This window comes from Microplitis demolitor, chromosome 7, assembly GCF_026212275.2.
Source record: "Microplitis demolitor isolate Queensland-Clemson2020A chromosome 7, iyMicDemo2.1a, whole genome shotgun sequence".
Lineage (NCBI taxonomy): Eukaryota > Metazoa > Arthropoda > Insecta > Hymenoptera > Braconidae > Microplitis > Microplitis demolitor.
The window spans coordinates 9,506,599-9,529,371 of record NC_068551.1 but is presented as its reverse complement, the minus strand read 5'-3'; the positions used below and the strand labels follow the sequence as shown (position 1 = coordinate 9,529,371).

Below are 22,773 nucleotides of genomic sequence, written 5' to 3'. Positions count from 1 at the left end.
TTTTGCAAATAAATTGGAAAAGTTTAAAACAAAATATCAGTAGAATTTTGCGTGAATTGAAGTTTTACGAATTATTTTGATAGTTGGAAAATAATTATCACGAAATTTTAATTGATAAAATATAGAAAATTTCACAATAAAAGTATTATTTTAATTCGATAAAATAAAGTACAAAAATAACTGTGATACTTAAAGTAAATTGTGATACGTATTTATATAATAATTAAAATATTAATTTAATTAAAATATTTATTTAATTAAGTAAAACAAAATTAAAATATCTACTCAAAGAAATAAAATAATTATTCTATCAAAGAAAATTTAATAAGAAATATAATCGAGTAAAATATTTTAAGCTAAAATCTTACTCGCTACCGGATAAGTCATAATTCTAAATTTAGAATATAAACCTTGGAAATAAAATATTAAAATTTACTCGAACAAAACCTCGGGAATTAAAAGATTAATTTTTACTCAGACTTAAAATTCAAAATAAAAGATTTACTTAAACTAAGTGTATAAATAAAAGTTTAAGTTCGGTAAAATTTAATCTGAGAAGAAAAATTAAACAGTGAATTATTTACATAAAACAACAAGTGATAAATATGTTCAATCAACAAGATCCAGACTCTACAGGACGTCGATTGTCAGGAGGTCGAGGGTTCAGTCGTCCAAATATGTCACCTAATCCAGGGAGACCGGTCACGACATCAGCAGTGACAACAGTCACTACGTCAACGAGAACTACACCGACTATAACGACGACTATAAGTTCGATATCTGCGATGTCATTACCACCAAATCCACCGCCTCTGTACTCTGTAGCTCCGAATACGTTACCTAGGAACACAAATCCAGGCAACCACGAATTGAATTTAGCCGCAGGTGGGTTGGATTTTCCAACCAATTTGCAGGCCCACGACACCTGTAGACCATTACCAGGATATGAACAGATGGACTTTGCTGGTAGTCGGAATCATCTGGAAAATAACATACCACCAGACGTACAACGATTATTTGATCGCATGGAAAGCAGCACACAGCAGATACGTCAGTTATCAGAAAACCAAAGACGTACCAACGAACAAAATGCTGCACAAATAAATCAGTTGTCTCAATTAATGAGAGAAATCTTGGACTCTCGTAGAGAAAGGGAAAACAGATGGTATTCAAGAGAAAATTCTTGGCACTCAAACTCACCAGTAAACTGGAGAGCAGCTGAGCTCCAGCTTAATAATGCAAACGTTGCCCCCATGGGTCAACATTTGGCGAGGGGGGAGGGCCCAGCTGCTGACAGACCCCAGTATCTTGGGTATCAGAATCAACTACCACATCTACCACAAGGCCAGTTTGATAACCATCATGATGATAGACAAAACATACCAGTGCAAGATAGAATTAATTATCTACAAGATCAACTGCGTCGACTTCAAATAAGTTCACAAGGCCAGATTCCATTGAACAGTGAACATCCAGGAGGAAGAGCAGGGGAATACCCCCAGGCCCACAGCTATCATAATCAGCCGGAGGTACCCGCTCCAAGTCCTGCCTTCCAACAAAACCTAGGCAGATACAATGACGACAGGAGGTGGAAAGACATTTTGCAGAGCTTAAAGATGGGAAATCTTCATTTTCCTCAAGAAAATATGACGGTAAACGACTTCCTTTACGCTGCGGAAGCAAGATCACACAGAGAAGGCTGGTCTGAATGGGACCTGTTAAAAGCTATGAGTTACATACTCCAGGGAGCGGCGGCGCGTTGGTTTGATGCCAACTATCTCCGTTGGACAAATTACGCTCAATTTAAATCTGAATTCAGAAAAGCCTTCGGTAGCTCGGCAACGGATCACCAAATCATCATGGAAATTAGCCGTATGAAGATGAAACCTGGGGACAATGTAACTGAGTTCGTTCTGAGGATCCAGCAAAAATATCAAGCGATGCAAATACCTCCGCCAGTGTCTGAACAAGTTGCATGTATCAGAAACCACCTGACTGATGAATTACGGACGCTAGTGTTTGCCAGATCACCGCAGTCTTATGAAGATTTACTCAATGCCTTACACGAAGCAACTCGATGTATCGAAGAAGCTCAACAGCCAGCCGTCGTGTCCAAGACGGTGAAATTTCAAGAAAAACCCAGATTTAACATGATGCAAGTGCCAGAGGAAGAAGTTATGTACCACGAAGAAGATTTAGAACCTTCTCAGTGCAATGTAATGGGATCAGCATCACCAGGGATATATAATAATAAATATGGAATACAAACAAGGAACAACATGAATTATTATAGACCTCAAAATAATCCAATGAGATCACAACAGTTCAGACAAAGAGTAAACCAAGTTCCTGGATCGATTTCTGGTTTTACTCAAAACCCGGTGATGGCTCCCAGATACAATAGACCTTGCTTCAATTGTGGTGTTCCTGGACACGTCTTCGAGGTCTGTGAAAATCCCAGACAAGAAGTCTGTAACATTTGCTTCGAAATTGGACACACAAGAAATAAATGTAAATTAATCATGTATACAAATGAAAATATACCGAGTAATGCAACGTCACCAGAAAATCAGACTCCAGCTCATCAGGAGAATAAAGAAGGAGCTGGTGACAACCGAAAAAACGAGTAACACCTGGACCGAATTCCCCGTCGGCTCAGGATCTTCATAAAGAAAAACAGGGGTCAAATAAAAAGACTTTAGATAATAATGTCAGCCGGTTGGGGATATTGCAGGCCAATGAAGTCTCGACTTCACTGCAGTATTCTTATCCAGGCCCACCATCAGTACCAGATAGCCGGTCAGAGACGTTACAGTGTCCTTGTCCAGGCCCGTCATCATTACCAGATAGCCAGTATAAAATATTGCAATTGAAAGAAATGTCAACTTCACCGCAACATTTTGTTCTAGGCCATGATTCGCAACCAACTAAGACACCTACGAAAATTTTGGACATTGAAGAATTAGTTAAACTGACTCAAGAAGATCTGTCAGAAGTTTCTACTGAAGTAGTATACCAGCTTATCCAAGTCATGGAAGACCAAGATTTAATTATAAGAGATCACGACCAGCCAGATCAAAACATCAATATTAATTCAATTACATCTATGATGGAGCAAGAAGATGATGAATCAGAAGAACCATGGGAAGAAGAATTTCAACCAGGGCTTGAACCGGTTGATCTTGAATTTAATATGTCTTCACCGCGTCATTTGGAACTAGGCCCAAGCCAGTTTCCAAACTCGCAGACCCCAGACACAAGTACAACACCTTCGTCTCGAGAAGCTTTTATTCCAAGAATACTCCAGAACCAGCCATTGTCAGCTGCTATTAAATATCGTCTAGCTGAAAGAAAAGTTTTCGTTCATGGTTCAGGACCAAGACCACCTGAATTTACAGCAAGAATACCAGTCTCACTGTGGATTTTTGGAATTAAATTGAATGGTATTTTGGATACTGGCAGTGAGAGATCATATATAAATGCTAAAGTGTATGAAGACATCAGAGAATATGCTTCTGGTGAATTAAGACCAGACGAAACTCAAAACGTGGTGTTCTATTGGCAAATCATACATTATGTAAGAGTCTAGGTGGTGCTCCATTTATTATACAAATTGACTCGGTCGCTGGAGAACAATACCTGAGTGTGATTGAAGATCTTGGTTATTCTGTTGTGTTGGGAATGGATTTTGCGCTCCAATTTGGTGTCATAATTAATAGTAAAGACAGAACTTGGCAGTTCAGTGGCAATAATGAAGTTCACCCATTTGAATTTATTTCTTGTAAAGAAAATGCAACTAAGTGCTCGTCAATGTCAGCTGACCAAGAATTGGATTTCAAGAATTTCATTGAACTGGAGATGAAAAAGTTTGAAGGCATGCCGAATCAAGGACTTACGAATATAATTGAACACGAGATTGTCCTGAAGCCTGACGCCAAACCAGTCAGAATTAAACCATATAGACGTAGTCCAGTAATAAACGAAGAATTAAATCGGCAGATAGACGAACTACTGAAGAAAAAATTTATAAGACCCAGCTATAGTGTCTGGTCTTGCTCACCGGTAATGGTTGCTAAGCCAAATAAAACCTGGCGATTTTGTGTTGACTATCGACCCATCAATCGTGTAACTATACCGCCAGCTCATCCACTACCTAACATGTTACGTATCCTCAGCGCGCTTCATGGTGCGGTTTACATCAGTACGATGGACTTGAAGGAGGCCTTCCATCAGATCCGCATGGCAGTTGCGTCGATTCCTCTCACCGCTTTTTCTGTGGAAGGACGAGGGCAATTTGAGTGGTTACGGATGCCGTATGGACTAGTAGGTGCTCCTAGCACATTTCAAAAAGCAATGGACGAGCTGAAGGAAAGATTTCACAAACTTTTGGTGGAACGTAATTTACCAACTAGTTGGGCTGATCAAGTCTTCGCATATTTGGATGATTGGATAGTAATCAGCGAGACCATGGAAGAACACAAACAAATTTTGGCTTTAGTATTTGAAGTATTTCGAGATGCTGGTCTTCTGATAAATCCAGAAAAATGTAAATTCTGTCGCCCAGAAGTGAAGTTCTTGGGATTTCTAGTCAACAAAGATGGACTACATACAGATCCAGATAAAATTGCTCCGATTGTCAACTATCCTAGACCAACTAATAGGAAACAGCTGCGAAGTTTTCTGGGACTAGTGAACTGGTACCACAGACATCTACAAAACGTAGCCAAAGCTCAAGGACCGTTAAATAAATTAACTGGTGTAACCACAGAGTGGAAGTGGGGACCCGAGGAAGAAGAATCGTTCAATAAATTAAAACGTGCATTAATCGATGCTCAGCCATTGTCTGTACCTAAAGTTGGACTGCCGTATTATCTTTATACCGATGCATGTGATACAGGCCTGGGAGCATTCCTGGTACAACGTGATCCTGAGACACATAAGGAATATTTAATTATTTGTTTAAGTCGTCAACTTAAGGGTGCTGAGACTCGGTACACCACCACAGAGAAAGAGTGTCTGGCAGTTGTCTGGGCAGTACGAAAATTACGCTGTTATCTAGAAGGGACTCCATTTACCGTTGTCACCGATCATGCAGCATTAAAATGGTTACATTCACTACGAGACCCGAACGGCAGGCTAGCTCGTTGGGCTATGGAGTTGCTTTCACACCAGATAACTATCGAACATCGAAGAGGCACTGAAAATGAAGGTCCTGATGCATTGTCACGTATATATGAAGAAAACACTCCAGAAGATTGGTTGGACATCAAAGGTCAGCTTGAATCTAACCACTGTCTACACTTGCAAGTATCAAATTGGTATGCAGTTAAATTTAATAACGTACGTCGCAATCCAGGGAGATTCCCGGATTGGCGTATCGTTGAAGATCGACTTGAATATCATCGTCCAGATCCATTAAAATCTATCGTTGGAGACGATAATGCTTGGAAAGTAGTTTTGAAAGATCCGGAGATACAAGAAGTCCTCAAGAAACATCACGAAGACCCAGATGCTGCACATCTAGGGCGAGACAGGATGTATGAGCGCATTAAGGTCCAATACTACTGGCCTGGTATGTACCAGGATGTGGACAGTTACGTGGAAGCTTGTGAAGTTTGTAAGCAAGCAAAATATAAACAGTCATCATCAAAAGCTCCAATGCAAACTCGACAACCCATAAGACCTTGGGCAATTGTCGCTGCTGACGTAACTGGACCGTTCACTCGATCACGTAAAGGACACCAGTACATACTGGTTATTCAGGACTTATATACTAGGTTTATTGAGCTTTATCCTTTACGTCGTCATACTGGTGCAGCTGTTTTGGAGGCATTTAAACGCACATTTTCCTTACGATCATACCCGCTGTTTTTGGTGACAGATAATGGCAGGGAATTTGTAAACGAGACCGTACAGGATTATTTAAAATCAGTTGGCGTGAAATTTACACCATTGGCAGTCGCTCATCCTCAAGCAAATCCTGTGGAACGGATTAATCGTACAATAAAACCAATGATTCGATCTTACATTAATAAAGACCAGACCAGATGGGATGACCATCTAGGGGAAATTCAACTGGCTTATAATAGCTCATATCATACGTCGTTAAAATTATCTCCATATTTCTTAGTGCATGGCCAAGAGCCTAGGCTATCTGACAAGTTAACTGAGCTGGAAATGGAAGATTTTATTCCGGATAACGAGGAGTGGAAGCAGAGAGTTCAGCGACTAGATGAACTTCGGCACAAAATTGAAAGCATCATGCGAGCCGAACAAGAACGTCAAGCTACTTATAAGAGTCCAGAATCTAAAATACCAGAAGTTAAATTAGGTGATAGGGTCTTCTACCCAAACAGAAAACTTAGCAATAAAAGTCAAAAATATAGCGCAGGTCTCGGTATGAAATACTTAGGTCCGGCTACCGTTAAGAAAATCATTAGTCCGCTAGTAGTAGAACTTAGTAATGATGCGGGTAAATCGCTTGGTACTCATTATACACCGGATTTAAAATTACCGCGCCGGAGCACGCGTATTGCTAATAAGACGAAATAGTAACTTAATAATAAAGATTCCCTTGATCATACGACTAACCCCAATTTATTTCAGATGGACCGGAGCAGAAGACGCTCCAGGGACGGAGTCCGCGGGTATACGGAGGCAACCCGCAGGAGATATCATCGTAATGTCAGACCATATGGACCGCCAGGAAGACATCTCCATCGCCGGTTGGTAATAAACCATCCAGGCCCATTGGCGGGGTCCGAGAGTGACGTACAACCGCCAACACGCCAGTCGGCTTTACAGCGACTAGGCCCATTGGTGCCCGAAGACCAGGGGACCACACCTAGCCGCCCGGCTCAACCTCGGGTAGGCCCAGCATTGATTTCTGACACCATGAACCGCATGAGTAATATTAGTCTTACTCGCCAGGAGGCGGCCAAGCCAAGAACATCGGCAGTCGTGGCGAAAACTACCTTGACCACAGGGCAAACAGCTACATCGGCTCACCGGGATGCTGCGAAACCATCGACACCGGCAGCAGTGAGTGTAACTGGCTCGCGGGAGCGGCCCCAAGGGTTGCCCAATACTACATCATCGGTCAATCCTGCTGCGAAGGCGGCAGCAAGACGTAAGAAGAACGCGAAGCGTCAGGAGCTGCGAGAGGCTAAGCTCGCCGCGATATTAGCCAAACCAGCGGAGGAAATAATTTTGGAAAAGGTGAAAAAGTTGGCATATCACATTGGATCAAGGTCAAAGACAGGAGTAGGGCTCCACAACTGTGCCTTTACTTCCACTCTACCGGTTTCGAAAACACCAGAGGCTGAGGAAGTTATCCCGAGAGCTTCCCTACCACCGGGGCCAACCGGAGAGGCATTACAACCGAAGGAGTCAGCCGGTATGGAGATTGCTCCCATTCCAGGCCCATCAGCCGGTATGGATATTGATCCCGTTCCAGGCCCATCAGCCGGTGCGGAGATTGATCCCGTTCCAGGCCCTTCAACTCGGACAGACGCCATTCCGTGGCAAGAAGAAGCTCGCGCCTTGCCCATTATGTCACCAAGATCAGCTGAAACTGAGGAAATAGCCGGACAACGAGTTCCTCCAGAATTCGTTGCCCAGGCCGGAGGGTCGGAGGCTCGTGCGAATGAAAACCCGATGAAAAGGAAGAAAAAGACGAAAAAGAAGAAGAAGAGTAAGAATGGACCACATATGGTTCACATGGACTGGGTCGAGCCGGACAACCCAGATCGGATTCAGTATGGATTGGGATACCTATCAGCCGATTCAGGATGCGATGAGGGAGTCCCCATTTTCGATGATCGTGATGAGGTGTTAGAGTTAGAGACACGTTCAGATGATGAAAAATTAGAATAACTATTCTTAAAAATAAAGTTTTTACTTTCATACTTATTGGATTTTAACAAAGACCAAGTCTACACCCAACATCCTTGGACGACGAGAACCTACAATTTCCGACCGGGCGACAGTCTGGCAGGGGGGAGTGTAACAGGGAACTTTGAAGTTTCCGCGCTTAATTACCGTGATTTTCTATCATGTGCGCGGTCGATATAATCTATTACTGCCCCAGGGTTATCCGGGGTAGAGTGCGACTGTCGTCCCGAGCGGAAATCGTAGGGGCTTGTCTGTCAGTCCCACTTAACGTTAAGTAGGGGTAGCTAATTTTCCGGAAGTAGCCGAATTCGGTCGAGTGGGTGTACAGTGATAAGTGAAGAGACAACCCAAAACTGAGACACACAACCGGACAAGACGCCGAACCACCAAGACGCTTCCATCACACAGGTAATTAATTAATTCTGAACTTGGATTCTTTAGTGGAACCAAGCGATAATTACATTAAATATTATTGATACCAGGCCGTTAGCCGGTACCTTTTATATCACTGTATTAATTATCTGGAAAAGCAGGTGAAGGAGCCAACACCAATTAAAATAAAAGTGAGGCGAGAATAAAAGAAAAAAAGACGAGAGACAACCGGAGGACGAGACGAATAAGACGGCAGCCAGAAAGACGGTGAAACAAAGAGAACCGCATCAGAAAATAATCAGGTATTAATTAAATTAATTATTTTAGGCCAAAGCCGAAATATTAATTTAATTTAAAAATACTTAGTCGTTCGTCGAGGTATCCGCGTCTAGGCCATATTTAATTAATTAGTTGTAAAATTAATTTATTAATAAAATTAAGCCAGACGGTTGTCTAACCGGGTCCAGGCCCAATTGCCGGGTCCAGGGCGTTGTCTTGAAATTCCAGGCCGTCGCCGGAGTTATTGCGTCGTAGAAATTTCTAGGCCGATGAGCCAGAATTTTCCATAGTTTAGTCCGCGTTGTTACAAATTAATTTATTAATTAAAATAATTAAATCAACCAAATTAAATATTAATTAAAATAATTACTCGGACCAGACTAATAATTAAAGTAAATTAGTAATAAATAAAATTAGTTAATAAAATTATTATGAAATATTCTCGGCATAAGAAAATCTGAAAACAAAAGTCGGGAAAGTTGAGTCAGGATTAGAAATGAGACTTCACTAACTAAAATTTAAAACATTAATTCTAGTAAATTCGGATCAGTATTATATTGAAGAAATAATGTTACTTATTGGAATTGAATTAATTGAAATAAATTAATTAATTAATAATCATAATTCTTCTCTTAAATTAATTAATTAATTTATAATTGTGTGGCGGGAAAACCCATTTTAAAGTCAGTGTGTGTGAGAAAAGTCCAGGGGACTTGAGTGCAGTATGAGTGTAGGAAATAAGTTTTAAAATGTGTAAATTAGTTAATAATTAATTCGGGAGGTAACCGATTTTAATCATAAGTCCAAAGGTAGTTGGCAATGATTTTAACTGAGTGTGAGTGTGTGTGTGATGCCAAGGTAGTGGCTACGTAGTTAAGTAAAGTAAGTCCAAAGGTAATTGGCAGAAGTTATAAGGTCAAAAAGGTTAATAGTTATAAGGTTAATAGTTATAAGGTTATAAGGTCAAAGGTTATAAGGTCTAAAGGTTTAAGGTCTAAAGGTTTAATAGTTATAAGGTATAAGTTATAAGGTCTAAAGTTATAAGGTCATAAGTTATAAAATTATAAGGTTTTAATTGAAAGGTTGTGAATTAAATAAAAGGTAATACTATTGTAATAACTAAATCTAAGTTATTTATAAAATTATCCTTCCTTTTCCTACTCTTACAATTAACTTTTACACCGACCCTGAGTATTAAGAACCGGTTCTGGAAGACCGTTAATCCTTCCAGTGGCGCCCTTAAAAGGTAATTTAAGGACGACCAGAGTAACAGCCTAGCCCTGTTATAAAGTCAACGGTTTTCTATATTGTTTTTAAGCTTCGAAAAATGATTGGCTTTTTGAAATGACCAGTCAAGTATTTATCGATTCATTAAATCAGAATAACAGTGATTTGCTTGAAAGTTCATGACATTTTATGATCAATCAATTGATTAATTTTGTGTTAAAACATGTAACAGGTGATTTTTTTTTTGTTTTTTTTTTTTTTTTTTTTTCAATTAACATTCTTTAAATAATTTGGTTTCTGCTGAATGAGAAAATGGAAGTGTAAATTTGTTTACTTTTGATTTGATGTTTTTTAATCAACTATCAATAAAATTTACTTACATCACGTCGAGGCCAGCTAGATAGCACTTTATATTCATCAGTAGGATAACCTTCTACGATAAGAAAGTTTAGAAGTATTTGCAAAGGAGTATCTGGTTTGAATTTACGTTCTAAAAATTTACCACCTGGTAATCGAAATTTTACTTTCAATATATTGTTGCCAGTTTCTGCATCCGGTTCCGGAGGCAAACTTAACCGCACAGCTTGCCTGTGAGCCTCTTTTTTAGCTTCATGTGCTAACCTTTTATGTTCTGCTTGTTCTTTTATTCGTTGTTCTAACTGCTGTTGGATTTGTTTTGCTTCTTCTTTTGCTCTAAAATTGAAGTTGCAGTCGAAGAAATTATGAAAGACTTGAAGATAATCATACCAGAGATAATTCATACCTGTCTGCGGCTAAGCTTTCTTGATATGCTTGGTCTTGTTCTTGTTTCACCCTTTCTCTGGCTTGTCTTTCTTCTTCCGCTTCTACGTCTACTCGTTTTTGTTCCTAAATGAAATTGATAAATATATTATTTTTATTTTTCTTTTTCCGTATAAAAATTCATTTGTATAAAAATATCTTACTTGAAATACATCTACTGCATGAATTAAATTAGTTAGCAATTCATTGACCCCTACATTGCCGTGCACTATGGTAAAAATTTCTGTTGTGGATCTCGATCGCATAAGAATTATCAAAACAGGTAAAGTATCAATATTAATATTCCTTACAGCTTCAGAACCCACTAATCCTAATGATTGAACTACAGAAGATAAGAATCTAGAGGGCAGAAATGAAATACACTGTTTACAAAATAAAAAATAAAGACACATCTTCAATATTTTAGCATTATTTAGAATCTTACTTTTGTTTATTACTTTCGTAAGTGAAGTCCCATCCCCACACAACAAAATTAGCAGACAAAAGTTGTAAAATTGTTTCACAACCTAATAATTGTGTACAAAATACATTTGTCAATACACTGTTATCGTGATGCAAATATACAGCTAATAATTTTCTCTGAAAAAAATATAAAAAAAATATTTTTTATTTGTGCTCAACTCAAGATTATTAGATAACATTTTAATTTAATTAATTCAAGAGCTCATCAAGCTACTCAGAAATATAATTATTTATATATAATTACATATTAGGACTTATATATTGCAACGGGTTTTTCACCACCGAGGATTTCCCGGAATGATGCCCAAATACACTTACGATTTGGCAACCTTGTTCAAATTATTGTAAGTTGGGCGCCAAGTAATTTAAGAATCACCAATAAACAAATCTCAAAAATGTCGGCTCAGGAAAGCAGATCAAGTAAAGGTCAGGCACTTACGATTACGATTAAGTAATTGTTTAGTATTGAACAAAAATAAGTTATCGTATATGGAGCAAAACAAAATAAATTGAATGATATCGCAAATAAAGATAATCGGTTTACAAAACAAAATCCCAGTTCGCCATTCTCGGCTTTAAGACTCGATATAAACAATAAAAATGAACACAAAAAATGACTCAATTGATCATATGGTTCATATCGTTTAACATACAAATTGATCACTGAGATCAGTATAATCGGCAACTCATCAGTTTCGGTTATCACTAACAATAATGCTCAAAATAAAAATCGTACTTGATCTAATCAACAAAGTCAATTGCATAAACGCATTAGAAAACTTCGGTTGACAAAAATAAAATAAAATATAGTAATGGTCTAGAAGTTTTTGGCCATAAAAATACTTGTATCAGGAACTTTTCACTGTTTTTCTTTCAAGTTGTTCTACACTTCAGCAGGTTGATGATGAAAAAAAAACTTCCCGGGTCATAATATCTAGCCTCATCGAACTTCAATCTAGCCTCATCAAACCCAAGTAAGCCTCAATCAAGCCTCACTTAGCTAAAAAAGTATTTTGAGCCTCAAATAATGCTCATATAGCTTCAATGAGCCTCAAATAATACTAATCGAATTTAAATTACATTTGATCGAACTCGTAAAATTATTATTATTATTATAGATTCATTGAGTCGATACTAGGTTCATTTGAGGCTAATCGAGGCTTTTTGAGGATCTGTGAGCATCATTTGAGGCTCATTGAGGCTATATGAGCATTATTTGAGGCTCAAAATAAACTTTTGGACCAATGGTATTTTTGGAACCTACTCGATGAATTATGATAGATTATGGCAAAATTCTTTGAAAATTCCACCTTGACGACAAATGCAAAAGATAGATTTCTATGAAATCTACTAAAAATATACCCACACACACAAAAGTGTGAAAAATAGCTCCCTTTTTCACGAATTTTGTGTGTGTGGAATTACAAAAAAATCCATTCGGCATCCGAAATGGAAGTAGATTTGTCATTCTTTCATTATTTTGAAGTTTTAAGATAAAGTTTAATTATAAGTTAATTTTTTATTGACATTTTCAATCAATCATGTAACTTTAAACCTTTATTAAAATTCTAAAAATTATCCTCAAACTTATTTTTATAATAAATTTAGTAATAAAGTTTTAATATACTAATTTCACTTGAAAAATTTATTTGAAAAATCTCTTTTCCTACTTATATGCTCTATTTTCATACGATGTTCTTTTTTAAATTTTTTTATGAATTATAAGTTTTGTAATTTAGATTGAAATTGCATACATTTAGTTAAATTATTATTAATACCTTTTTATATAATTATATGTTAAAAAAAAAAGAGTGCGTGTATCAGTGTGTACACGCGGAAGAAGTGAAACTTCTTCGGTTCATATTTATTAAATTCTATAATAAGGTTTTATTTTAAATTAATTTTATGGTAATCTTCAGGTAACATATTTATTATTAATATTATTATTATTATTGTTTTGAACAGTATATTAAAATATTATTAGAACGGAAAAGGTATCAGTACACTGTAAAAAATTTGCAGACTGAACGCGGAGTGAATCCAGAGTGAACGTGGAATTTATATTTATTTATTCTTTTTATTTATTCACTCCTTTTTGGGATGAATTATACTCCGAAGGAGGCTTTCAGAAAATATTAATTATAAAAAAAAAATTACTAATACATAGTGAGCTCAGGTCTTTGAGATTTTGACATTTATATTGAGTACGGTAATAATTACGAGTTCCCTTCCCATATATTCACGCGAAATGATTTTTAAAAACTATAAGCAGCGGATAATAAAACCTGCAGAAATATAATTCCACTGAGTCACAAACTGTCATATGATTTACATAACCATACCATGACATAAAATTTCATATTGCACCGAAATATCAAATATTCTCATAAAAACTATATCATTATAGCTGTTCAATAATTTAATATTTTCACTATGTATTATATGTACGAAATTATAATTTAGTGAGTTACTCAAATATTTTATGAATTAAAAACGTAATATTTTTAATTTAATTATTAATATCTGAATAATTTATTAATTTAGATAATTATGTTTCTAATTAACAGCTGTTTCTATTAAATGTAAATTTATTTAAATATTAAAACGGTGGGCCGGAGTGAATGCGGATTGAAATAAAATCCGCGACACTCCGAAATCACTCCATTCATAAAAAAGTCCTTATCCACTCCGAATGCGGAGTGTTGTTTTTAAACTCCGGAACTTCGAGTGACCGAGTGAATCCGGATTTGAATAAAATCTGTATCCAATCTGGATTTACTCCCGATCTTACAGGGTATAAACAAAATTTTCATTTTCAATAAATAATAAGTTCAAAATATTTTATTGTTTATATTTACAAAAGTATTATTATTATTGCTCTATTTCAGTTATACTTTTGGGTGTTTCGATATGTACATTTGTTATCGAAGATTAACGATAACGAATAAGAAAAATATGTTTTGCCCTGAATATCATAAAAATTTCGAGAACACTCCATCACTCGTTGTATTTGATTTCGATGTTGGTATCATCCTGGTATTACCTAAAGATAGACCAATTATCTTTTAAAAATTAAATCAATTTTAATGACTTTTTTCATTAGAAATTTGCTCCTCTTTAAGGGGAAATGTCACTGGACTTCTCTCTCACTTTCAAATAATAAATAGGATTATCTTTGTTGCACTTGTATAGTTAATGAGAATTTTAAAACAATTTTTTGGAGAAGAATTAGAATTTTTGAAATTACGAAGTTTTTAGCCCTCTATGAAGGTTTCGAAAAACACTAAGAATTCTCTATTTCGGGTTTCCAGTGTTTGTCCATGAATTAAATTGAATCGTCAATAAGTTGACATTAACGGTTAAGGATCTTTTTTTAAAAATTTCAAAAATGTTAATAGATCTTGAGTTATTAACGAAAAACTGGGTGCCTCGATTTTTTTCTTAATTTGTTGATAACAATTGAAATTTTTTATGGGCTAATACATCCTCGAGAATATTTTTTTTAGACGTCATTCCAAATCGAATGAGCTATTGCTCATATTTCGAGAGCTTTATCAAGAATTTTTGCGTTTTTGAACTTGCTGACTAGCCTAATTTTAAAATACAAACTTATAAATCGCTATACCACACTTTGACTTGGATCAAAATCAATTTTGTAAACGCGATAAGGAGTTACAGAATTTTTTCCCTACCGCGCCTAAAGAAGTTTCACTTCAAAAATTTGTTCGACACAATTAGTTTTTAATTGTTTACAGGTATTATTAGCTATGATGACTTCATTCCTTGAATTAAAGTTAATTGATTTTGATTCGGCTTAATTTGATGAAATAATAAAATTCAAAATCGTAATTCACTTCCACTGTCTTGGATATTCCTGAAAACTATTTGAGAAAGTACTGGTTACTATCTCAGAAAGTATACAGTCCTGTCTTGCGCAGTAACCACTGTCATCTACAGATCGACACACGTGCTATCTGCAGATAGTATCTTGTAATATCTTAGAAACGCGCCTATACTTTCCGGCAAAGTACTCGTTACTTTACAGATGCCACTGACTACTACCTAAGAGTGTACTATATGAGATATTGGTGGTTTCTGGCTGGGATAGTACCCAGTGCTATCCAGAGAGCAGTGGATACAGTCTAGATAGCATACAGTACTTTTTGAAATTTTTTTTTTTTACAGAAAGTACTCAATATTATCTCAAAGAGTTGCCACTACTATTTTTTTTTCGTGTAGGACAATATCCAGCTATAGTGGAAAAATTTTTAAAGGCGTTTTGAAGACGTTATCGGAAAAAAAACAACATGATCGTGATTTTCAATGATTGAAAATAAAATGTTTAGAATTATTGGAAAAAATAAAAAAATTTGAAAATAAAACTCAATTAATACTTATATTAATGACAAAAAATGAAATTTGTATGAAATTCATAAATTAAATTGACATTTTTTGATTATCGAATCAAACACTCTTAGATCAGTACACATAAAAGTTTGATGATAAATATCTTTTGAACGCTTAATTTAATCGCCAAAACATAGAACACCATTTTTATAGAGCAGTTGATTTCCTACAAAAATTGGTATTGCACATTTTATAATAGTCATTGATTGTCGAGCTATAAAAATCATAAACAAAAATGAAATTTGTCTTCAAATGATCAAACTTAAATCTTCAATATCATTCAAATGGTGAGGTTTACGGAAAAAATATAAGATACCTTTTTCGTAGAGCATTAAAATTCCTATAGGATTCTTCAAAAACATTTTTCCGTACATTCAATTAATGATGAGGTATGAATTTTTTTCTATTGGACTGAGAAAAAAATAAAAAACTGTGATGCGAAGGATCTTTCTATTAAAATTAAGTGCTCATATTTGGTGAGAATTTTTTTAAGGTGTCTAGCAACCCATTTTTCCGTGGCACTTGTAAAAAAAAAATAGTTGATTTTTTTGAATTCAAATAATTAATAGCAAATATATCGTTTATAAGGCTTAAAAAAAATGTGTGCAAAAGGCAAAAATTTTAGACAGAGATATTAGGTTCGTCAAATGAAGTGGAAGTTCGAAGTCGGAAAAAATTCATTCAGGTACTTATTTTGATAAGAAATTTGATTCTCTACAAAAGGGGTTCTCTGACAAAATTGTGATAAATTGATTGTTTTTGAGATAATGACAATTTTATATCTAAATTTCACTTTTTTTGCGATATCCATGCTTTGTAACAATGAATTATAATAATGCGAGTTTTTTTTCTATTGGAAATTCGATTCTTTAAAAAAAGGTTTTCTAAAGAAATCATGTCAAATTGAAATTTTCTCAGATCATGACAATTTTATGTCAAAATTTCACGTTTTTTGCGATATCCATACTTTTTAACGATGAATTTTAGTAGTTTCAGTATGTTTTTTTATTGGAAATTTGATTCTTTACAATAGCGGTCCTCTGAAGAAATAATGTCAGATTGAAAGATTTCGAAATAACGGTCATGACATTAAAGATACTGATGTTTTTTTAATATTTTAATATTTTTTCAAAATGAGTAGTGATTATTTGTGGATATATTTAAAGGATCATATAATTTTCTATGAAAAAAGTCTCAAGAAAAAATGAAGCCTAATTTTTGTTTCAAAAATAATATCAATTTTATTGAACAATTTCGCATATCGTATTTTTTTAATATTCTTTATAGTGTAAGAAGCGACCATATTGCCCCGGACACCTAGACTGCTGGACAGTCTAGCTGTGACGTCAAACCCACCCCCATCATGTGACACCTCAGTTACCCCCACAGGTCAAGAGATCCGAGGGTCTCAACGTCAGAGGCAGAGGGATACATTATTGTATAATAAATAAATAAACTTGTATAATAAATACTCTTTTGGTTTAAACCTTGTGTTAGTTATTTCTTACAGTTCAAAAGTGGGATAAAGTATTGGCGTGCTAGTGAAGTGAAAATGAAGTGTTACATAGCAGTTAATTATTCAGTGAGTGAACGCATAATTAACAATGAATCAAAAAGCTATTGACCGCGAATCGAGAGCTCATCTACGTCGATCGGCATCGCGTCCCGAGCTCCTACAAGCTACAGAGAGTGGTGCACCACCGTTGCGAACAGGATCAGTGCATCTAAGAAGAGATCGATTGTCGTCTCAAGATACAATTGTATACGAGACGATCGAGATCTCAGAGCTCAACGCGACGGTCTATTTACAGCGGTAGACGCCGTTCACCTTCGTACAACCCAGAGTTCCAGGAGGTGCTAAAGCAACTGACCATAGCGGTAATGATGCTGGCGTCGACACAGTCCCAGAATTTGTCACCCAGACCATTTTCCGCAGAAGGATCTTCTAACGCTTCGGGTCACCCTCGAGGTTTAGAGGGAAAGAAACTGATTCCCCTCTTTAATCCCAAAGAGAAGAGTCAGTCCATCGAATCGTGGATTCACAAGGTCAAAGAACTACAGGGAATCTATGGATGGTCAGATACGACGACATCGTGTTATGCGTTAGATAATTTAAGAGGTATAGCCAGTGAATGGTACCGCGGATTACCAACCATTGCTTTCACGTGGAACCAGTGGAAGATAAAACTTCGAGACGCATTCATGGATCATACCAGGTATTCAGACCGCCTGATGGCAATGATGCAGCATAAGAAGAGGCGCCATGAATCCATGATGGAGTTCTTCTTCGCCAAAGCCACGTTGGTCGATGCGTGCGAGATAACTGGTTATCGAGCGGCCGACTGCATCGCTCAGGGAATTGAGGATAACGCCCTGAGAATGGCAATCAGCCGATTCAAGTTTCAAACTCCGGAAGATCTTCGCATTTACCTGAGCAGAGTCGAAGATTACGGAGAACGACCAACGGAGAGACCTCCTACTAAAAAGTGGATCGAGAAGCCTCGCCGGCCGTTTGCAAGTACTCGTGCTGCCCACGTATCCTCTCCAGCTCCAGGACGCGAAGAGCCGAGAAATCGAGAAACTGGGCGAAGTAGAGCTTGAGGGTTAGCAAGGATTGTGCTCCAGTGCACGAGGATCAACGATTTCTAGAAGCTACCACAGGAAAAGTAGCCTTGAGAGCATTTATTGACTCCGGAAGTGACTGCATCACGCTGCGGAAATCTGATGCTGATAGGTTGGAGCTGAAACTACAGCCAACGGACACGACTCTGCGTGGATATGGGGGAGGTGTGGTGAAACCTCACATGTCACTAGAGCAACAATAAAAATTGACCTAGCTGAAGCCGAAGCAGAAGTATATGTGGTTCCAGAAGAACTACAAACAGTGTCCCTTATCGTGGGAAAGCCATTTTTGTGTTTACCGAGTGTCACTATGGTGCAGCGAGGAAACAAGTTGCGGATGTTTGACAACACCTTCGCAACTCTGCTGGAGTTGAATCGACTCACTCCAAGGAAGACTCCATTAACGGCTGCGGAGACGGTAGTTATCTCGTCAGGGCATGCTGCGGATGTCCAGGTACGAGTGAGTAACAATTATTTTGGTGACTTATATGTAGAGCTTAGCGTACGCGGGGAAATTGGAAAAGAGCACTGTATACCGCGATGCATGCTCAGCACAACCTCGGGATTATTGCCGATAGTTAATTTATCTGATAAGCCATTAACTATCGAAAAAGGTGAAACAATAGCACGTGCGGAAGGAGCTCGAGAGGAGACGATTAACGAAACAAAAATAAAAGACATATTTTCAATTCGGGCCGAGGAAAAATCCGAGATACTCATAAATGATGTTTTAATGGATGAGAAAATGTCTAAACGGGAGAAGGAGCGACTATTAAAGCTTATTAACGATTATCGTGACTGTTTCGCATTTAATGTGGCAGAACTTGGTAAAACAGAAGCGGCGGAGATTAATATCGAGTTAGTCGATGATTCGGTAGTCTCCTATAGACTCTATCATCTATCGTATGCGGAGCGTGAAAAGGATCGTCAAATCATAGACGAATTAAAGGAAAATAATATAATTCGCGATTTCAATTCGCCTTTCGCGAGTCCAATATTACTTGTACGAAAAAAAACCGGTGAGAGGAAAATATGCGTTAACTACCGAGCACTTAATGCAAAGACGAAAAAGGATCGACATCCTCTACCTATTATTGAAGATCAATTAAATAATTTACAAGGCAATATATATTTTACTATTCTCGACTTATTTTCCGGGTATTACCAAATTGCCGTAGCCAAAGATTCTATTGAGAAAACTTCCTTTGTCACACTGGATGGTTAATATGAGTTTTTGCGTATGCTCTTCGGTCTAGCGAATGCCCCTTCGGTTTTTTAGCGTATGATCAATAAGATCATAAATCCTTTGCGAGGAATAATTTGTATACTGACATACATGGATGACATCTTCATACCTTCGAAGGACATTGAGTCGGGACTTAATGCGTTGGAGCTTGTGTTGCAACAGCTTCGGGTAAATAAATTGACACTTAAGTTAAGTAAGTGTGCATTCTTGCAGCGAAGAATTGAATACCTGGATTATGAAGTGAATAGTCAAGGCATTCGTCCTGGCAGTCATAAAATCGGAGCTATCGCTAACATGCAAGCCCCGACAGATGTTCACGAGGTCCGAAGGTTTGTTGGGTTGACGAGTTATTTTAGAAAGTTCATAAAAGATTTTGCCGTAATTGCTAGCCCCTTAACGAAATTAACAAAGAAACCCGAAGTCTGGCGTTGGGATAGCGAGCAACAACATGCGTTCGAACTATTGAAAAATAAATTAGTATCTCGACCCGTCTTGTCATTATACAGGCCCAGGGATGAGACTGAGCTACATACGGACGCAAGTAAACTCGGTATAGGCGGAATTTTATTTCAATATCAGGTAGACGCGTCCTTGAAACCGATTGCTTATTTCAGTAGACAAACCACTAAAGAGGAACAGAGATATCATTTTTACGAACTCGAGACCCTCGCAGTGGTAAGCAGCTTACAAAGGTTTCGAGTTTACTTGTTTGGCGCGCGATTTAAAATCGTCAGTGACTGCAGTGCATCACGCGCGACTTTTGTGAAACGAGATTTATTACCTCGAGTCGCACGATGGTGGATGCAATTGCAGGAGTATGACTGCTGTATTGAGTATCGCGCCGGAATAAAAATGCCGCATGTAGACGCGTTAAGCAGAAGTCGATACGATTCGGCAGACAGCGCGGCCGCGATACAAGATGTTGGGCTTCTACGTATAGAAGTTGATGATTGGCTTGCATACGCTCAATTACAAGACAGTAGACTTGTACATGTGCGAGAAGTGTTGAGCCGAAAGGCCGAAGATGCGGAAGAAGCGAGAATTCATCTCGAATACGATCTAAAAAATAATCGCGTCTTCCGAAAGATCGACGAGAGTTTTAAGTAGACCGTGCCACGAACCGTGAGACGTAATACCGTAAAATTATGTCACGATGACATAGGCTATGTCGGACTTGAAAAAAAGCTAAATCAAATAAAAACGGACTATTGGTTTCCTTCAATGAAAATATATGTACGACGATACACCGTACACATTGACCATTTGGTCTCCTTTACCGCCAGCGCACAACATGGTAATATACATTTAATAGTTATAGTCGAAGCATTTTCTAAATATGTATTTGCCAAGGCTGTCAAGAATACTAAAACTATTCCTGTACTAAGGTTTTTAGATGAAGTTAGTATCTATTTCGGGTTTCCAAAAAGAATAATTACGGACAGAGGTACTGCCTTCAGCAGTAAACAATTTAAACAATTCTGTATTGATAAACAGATACAATCGAACTATCCTTTCTATGCTATCGTCTAGCATTGAAGACGAGCGGCATTGGGACTGTAAATTACCTTAAGTTATTTGGGGTATTAACAATACCGTAAACTCAAGCACGAGAAAATTGCCGTCGGAATTATTAGTTGGGTTCAGGCCTCGCAATACGTCTGAGTCACGATTATTGAATAGTATCGGAGAACCCGCGCGGGCGATTGATCGGAATCAAGAACGTGCGAAAGCTTCTTTTAGTCTATAAAGCGACGACAAGAAGAGCAGGCCGAAAATTTAATAAAAAAAGAACTCCCTCTCGGCTGTTTGCGTACGGTGACCTCGTAATGACTCGTAGAGTGATCGCTTACAATGATGGCAATAGTAAAAAGTTATTACCCAAGTACGCTGGGCCATATAAGATTACTAAGGTACTTGATAAAGATAGATACGTCATTGAGGATGTAAAAGGCGCAGAAAGGACACAGAGGCCTTACACTGGGATTGTTCCTGGAGACAAGCTGAAGCTGTACAGTACAGAAATCAGCGAATCAGAGTCCAAGGACAGTAACAGTGACGATAATGCGACTATGTAACCTTTGGGTACGAACATTATCTATACGTTAGAATACTATAGTTAAATAATATAATGCACTGATAGCTCTCACGTAGTGAGAGGAGGATATCTTTGCATGAGCTTATAGTGGCCCTTATTCGAGGGATGGATACTATAAATATTGGCGTTGTCTCCTTTTATGTAGAGAAGGATACTACTCTAAAAAATAGTGGTCCTCGCTACGAGGAATGGATGCTATTTAAAATAGTGGCTCACATAAATGAGAAGGACAGCACCAAAGCAGGGATGGTTCTTATTTAAGAAAATGGATATTACCTACTTAAGGGCGCCCGATCTAAAGAGCAAGAAAGAGAGGGAGAATAGAGAGAGAGAAAGACATTAACATAAACACTTGCATGTACACAACCACTGACACGTCATTACGACGACCAACAAAAAAGAAATGTATACAAAATAGACGTAGATGATGGTCATCGGGCATAATGAGGATAGTCATTTGGAAAGTGAATGATTCTAATCAGCTTGAAGTTTGAATATAGGCATGCATTAATTGGGTTACTGTGTGATTGCATACTACTTAATAACGTCATTTTAGTAACATTTGATTGGTTTATGATATTTAGGACAACCTGGTGTGTTGACGAAAAGCAGGGCTATAAAGGGTGATAGCAGTCAACCCCTTCAACCGCGAGGACGCGGAAGACCATTAGGAAGGCCGACTGTAAGATGCGACCATATTGCCCCGAACACCTAGACTGCTGGACAGTCTAGCTGTGACGTCAAACCCACCCCCATCATGTGACACCTCAGTTACCCCCACAGGTCAAGAGATCCGAGGGTCTCAACGGCAGAGGCAATGGGATACATTATTGTACTGGACGGTTGAGCGGTCACATCGTTAAATATATAGGGCATTCCACGCCAAATCGGACAGTTTCAAAAATTGATGTTTCCGATTTTCGTAATTTTTCGGTATTTTTTAGTACCCCTCCAAAGAGGCTTCCTGGTAAATTTTGAGATTTTTTTTATCAATGGTTCAAAAAATATCAAACTTTAGAAAAAACCGCTCTTTTAATGGTTTTTTGATCATAACTTTCGTAATAATGGTCGAAATTCAATATTTTTTTTCAAAATTTTCGTTTTTAGATGGCCTTTACAGCAAAAAATACAGAACAAATATACGAAATGTTTTTAATCGAGATTTTTGAATTTTAAGTTTTTAACTATGTTTTCAAAAAAAGATGTATTCTTCGATTTCCTTGAAAATTTTCTACTTCAAACTTCTATCCATTCTGCAACTTTTAAGTAGTGGGTAGTGGGCCTTCCATAATTACTATTTTTTTCGATTTTCGAAAATTGAAATAATTTTTTTGTTCGCTATGAATGATTATCAGTACCGATTTTTGTC

The 22,773-nt window shown here is 37.3% G+C and overlaps 1 protein-coding gene across 1 annotated transcript in view; it reads right to left on the bottom strand.

Moving 5' to 3' along the window:
• LOC103574933 (FAS-associated factor 1) overlaps positions 1–22,773 on the bottom strand; it is a 66,085-nt gene that overhangs the window by 7,870 nt on the left and 35,442 nt on the right. The window contains exons 9-12 of the mRNA XM_014440171.2: positions 10,997–11,151; positions 10,716–10,911; positions 10,535–10,638; positions 10,152–10,464 (exon numbers count right to left, since the gene is read on the bottom strand). Coding sequence (XP_014295657.1) covers positions 10,152–10,464; positions 10,535–10,638; positions 10,716–10,911; positions 10,997–11,151 — 768 coding nt within the window. The remainder of the gene's footprint in view (positions 1–10,151; positions 10,465–10,534; positions 10,639–10,715; positions 10,912–10,996; positions 11,152–22,773) is intronic.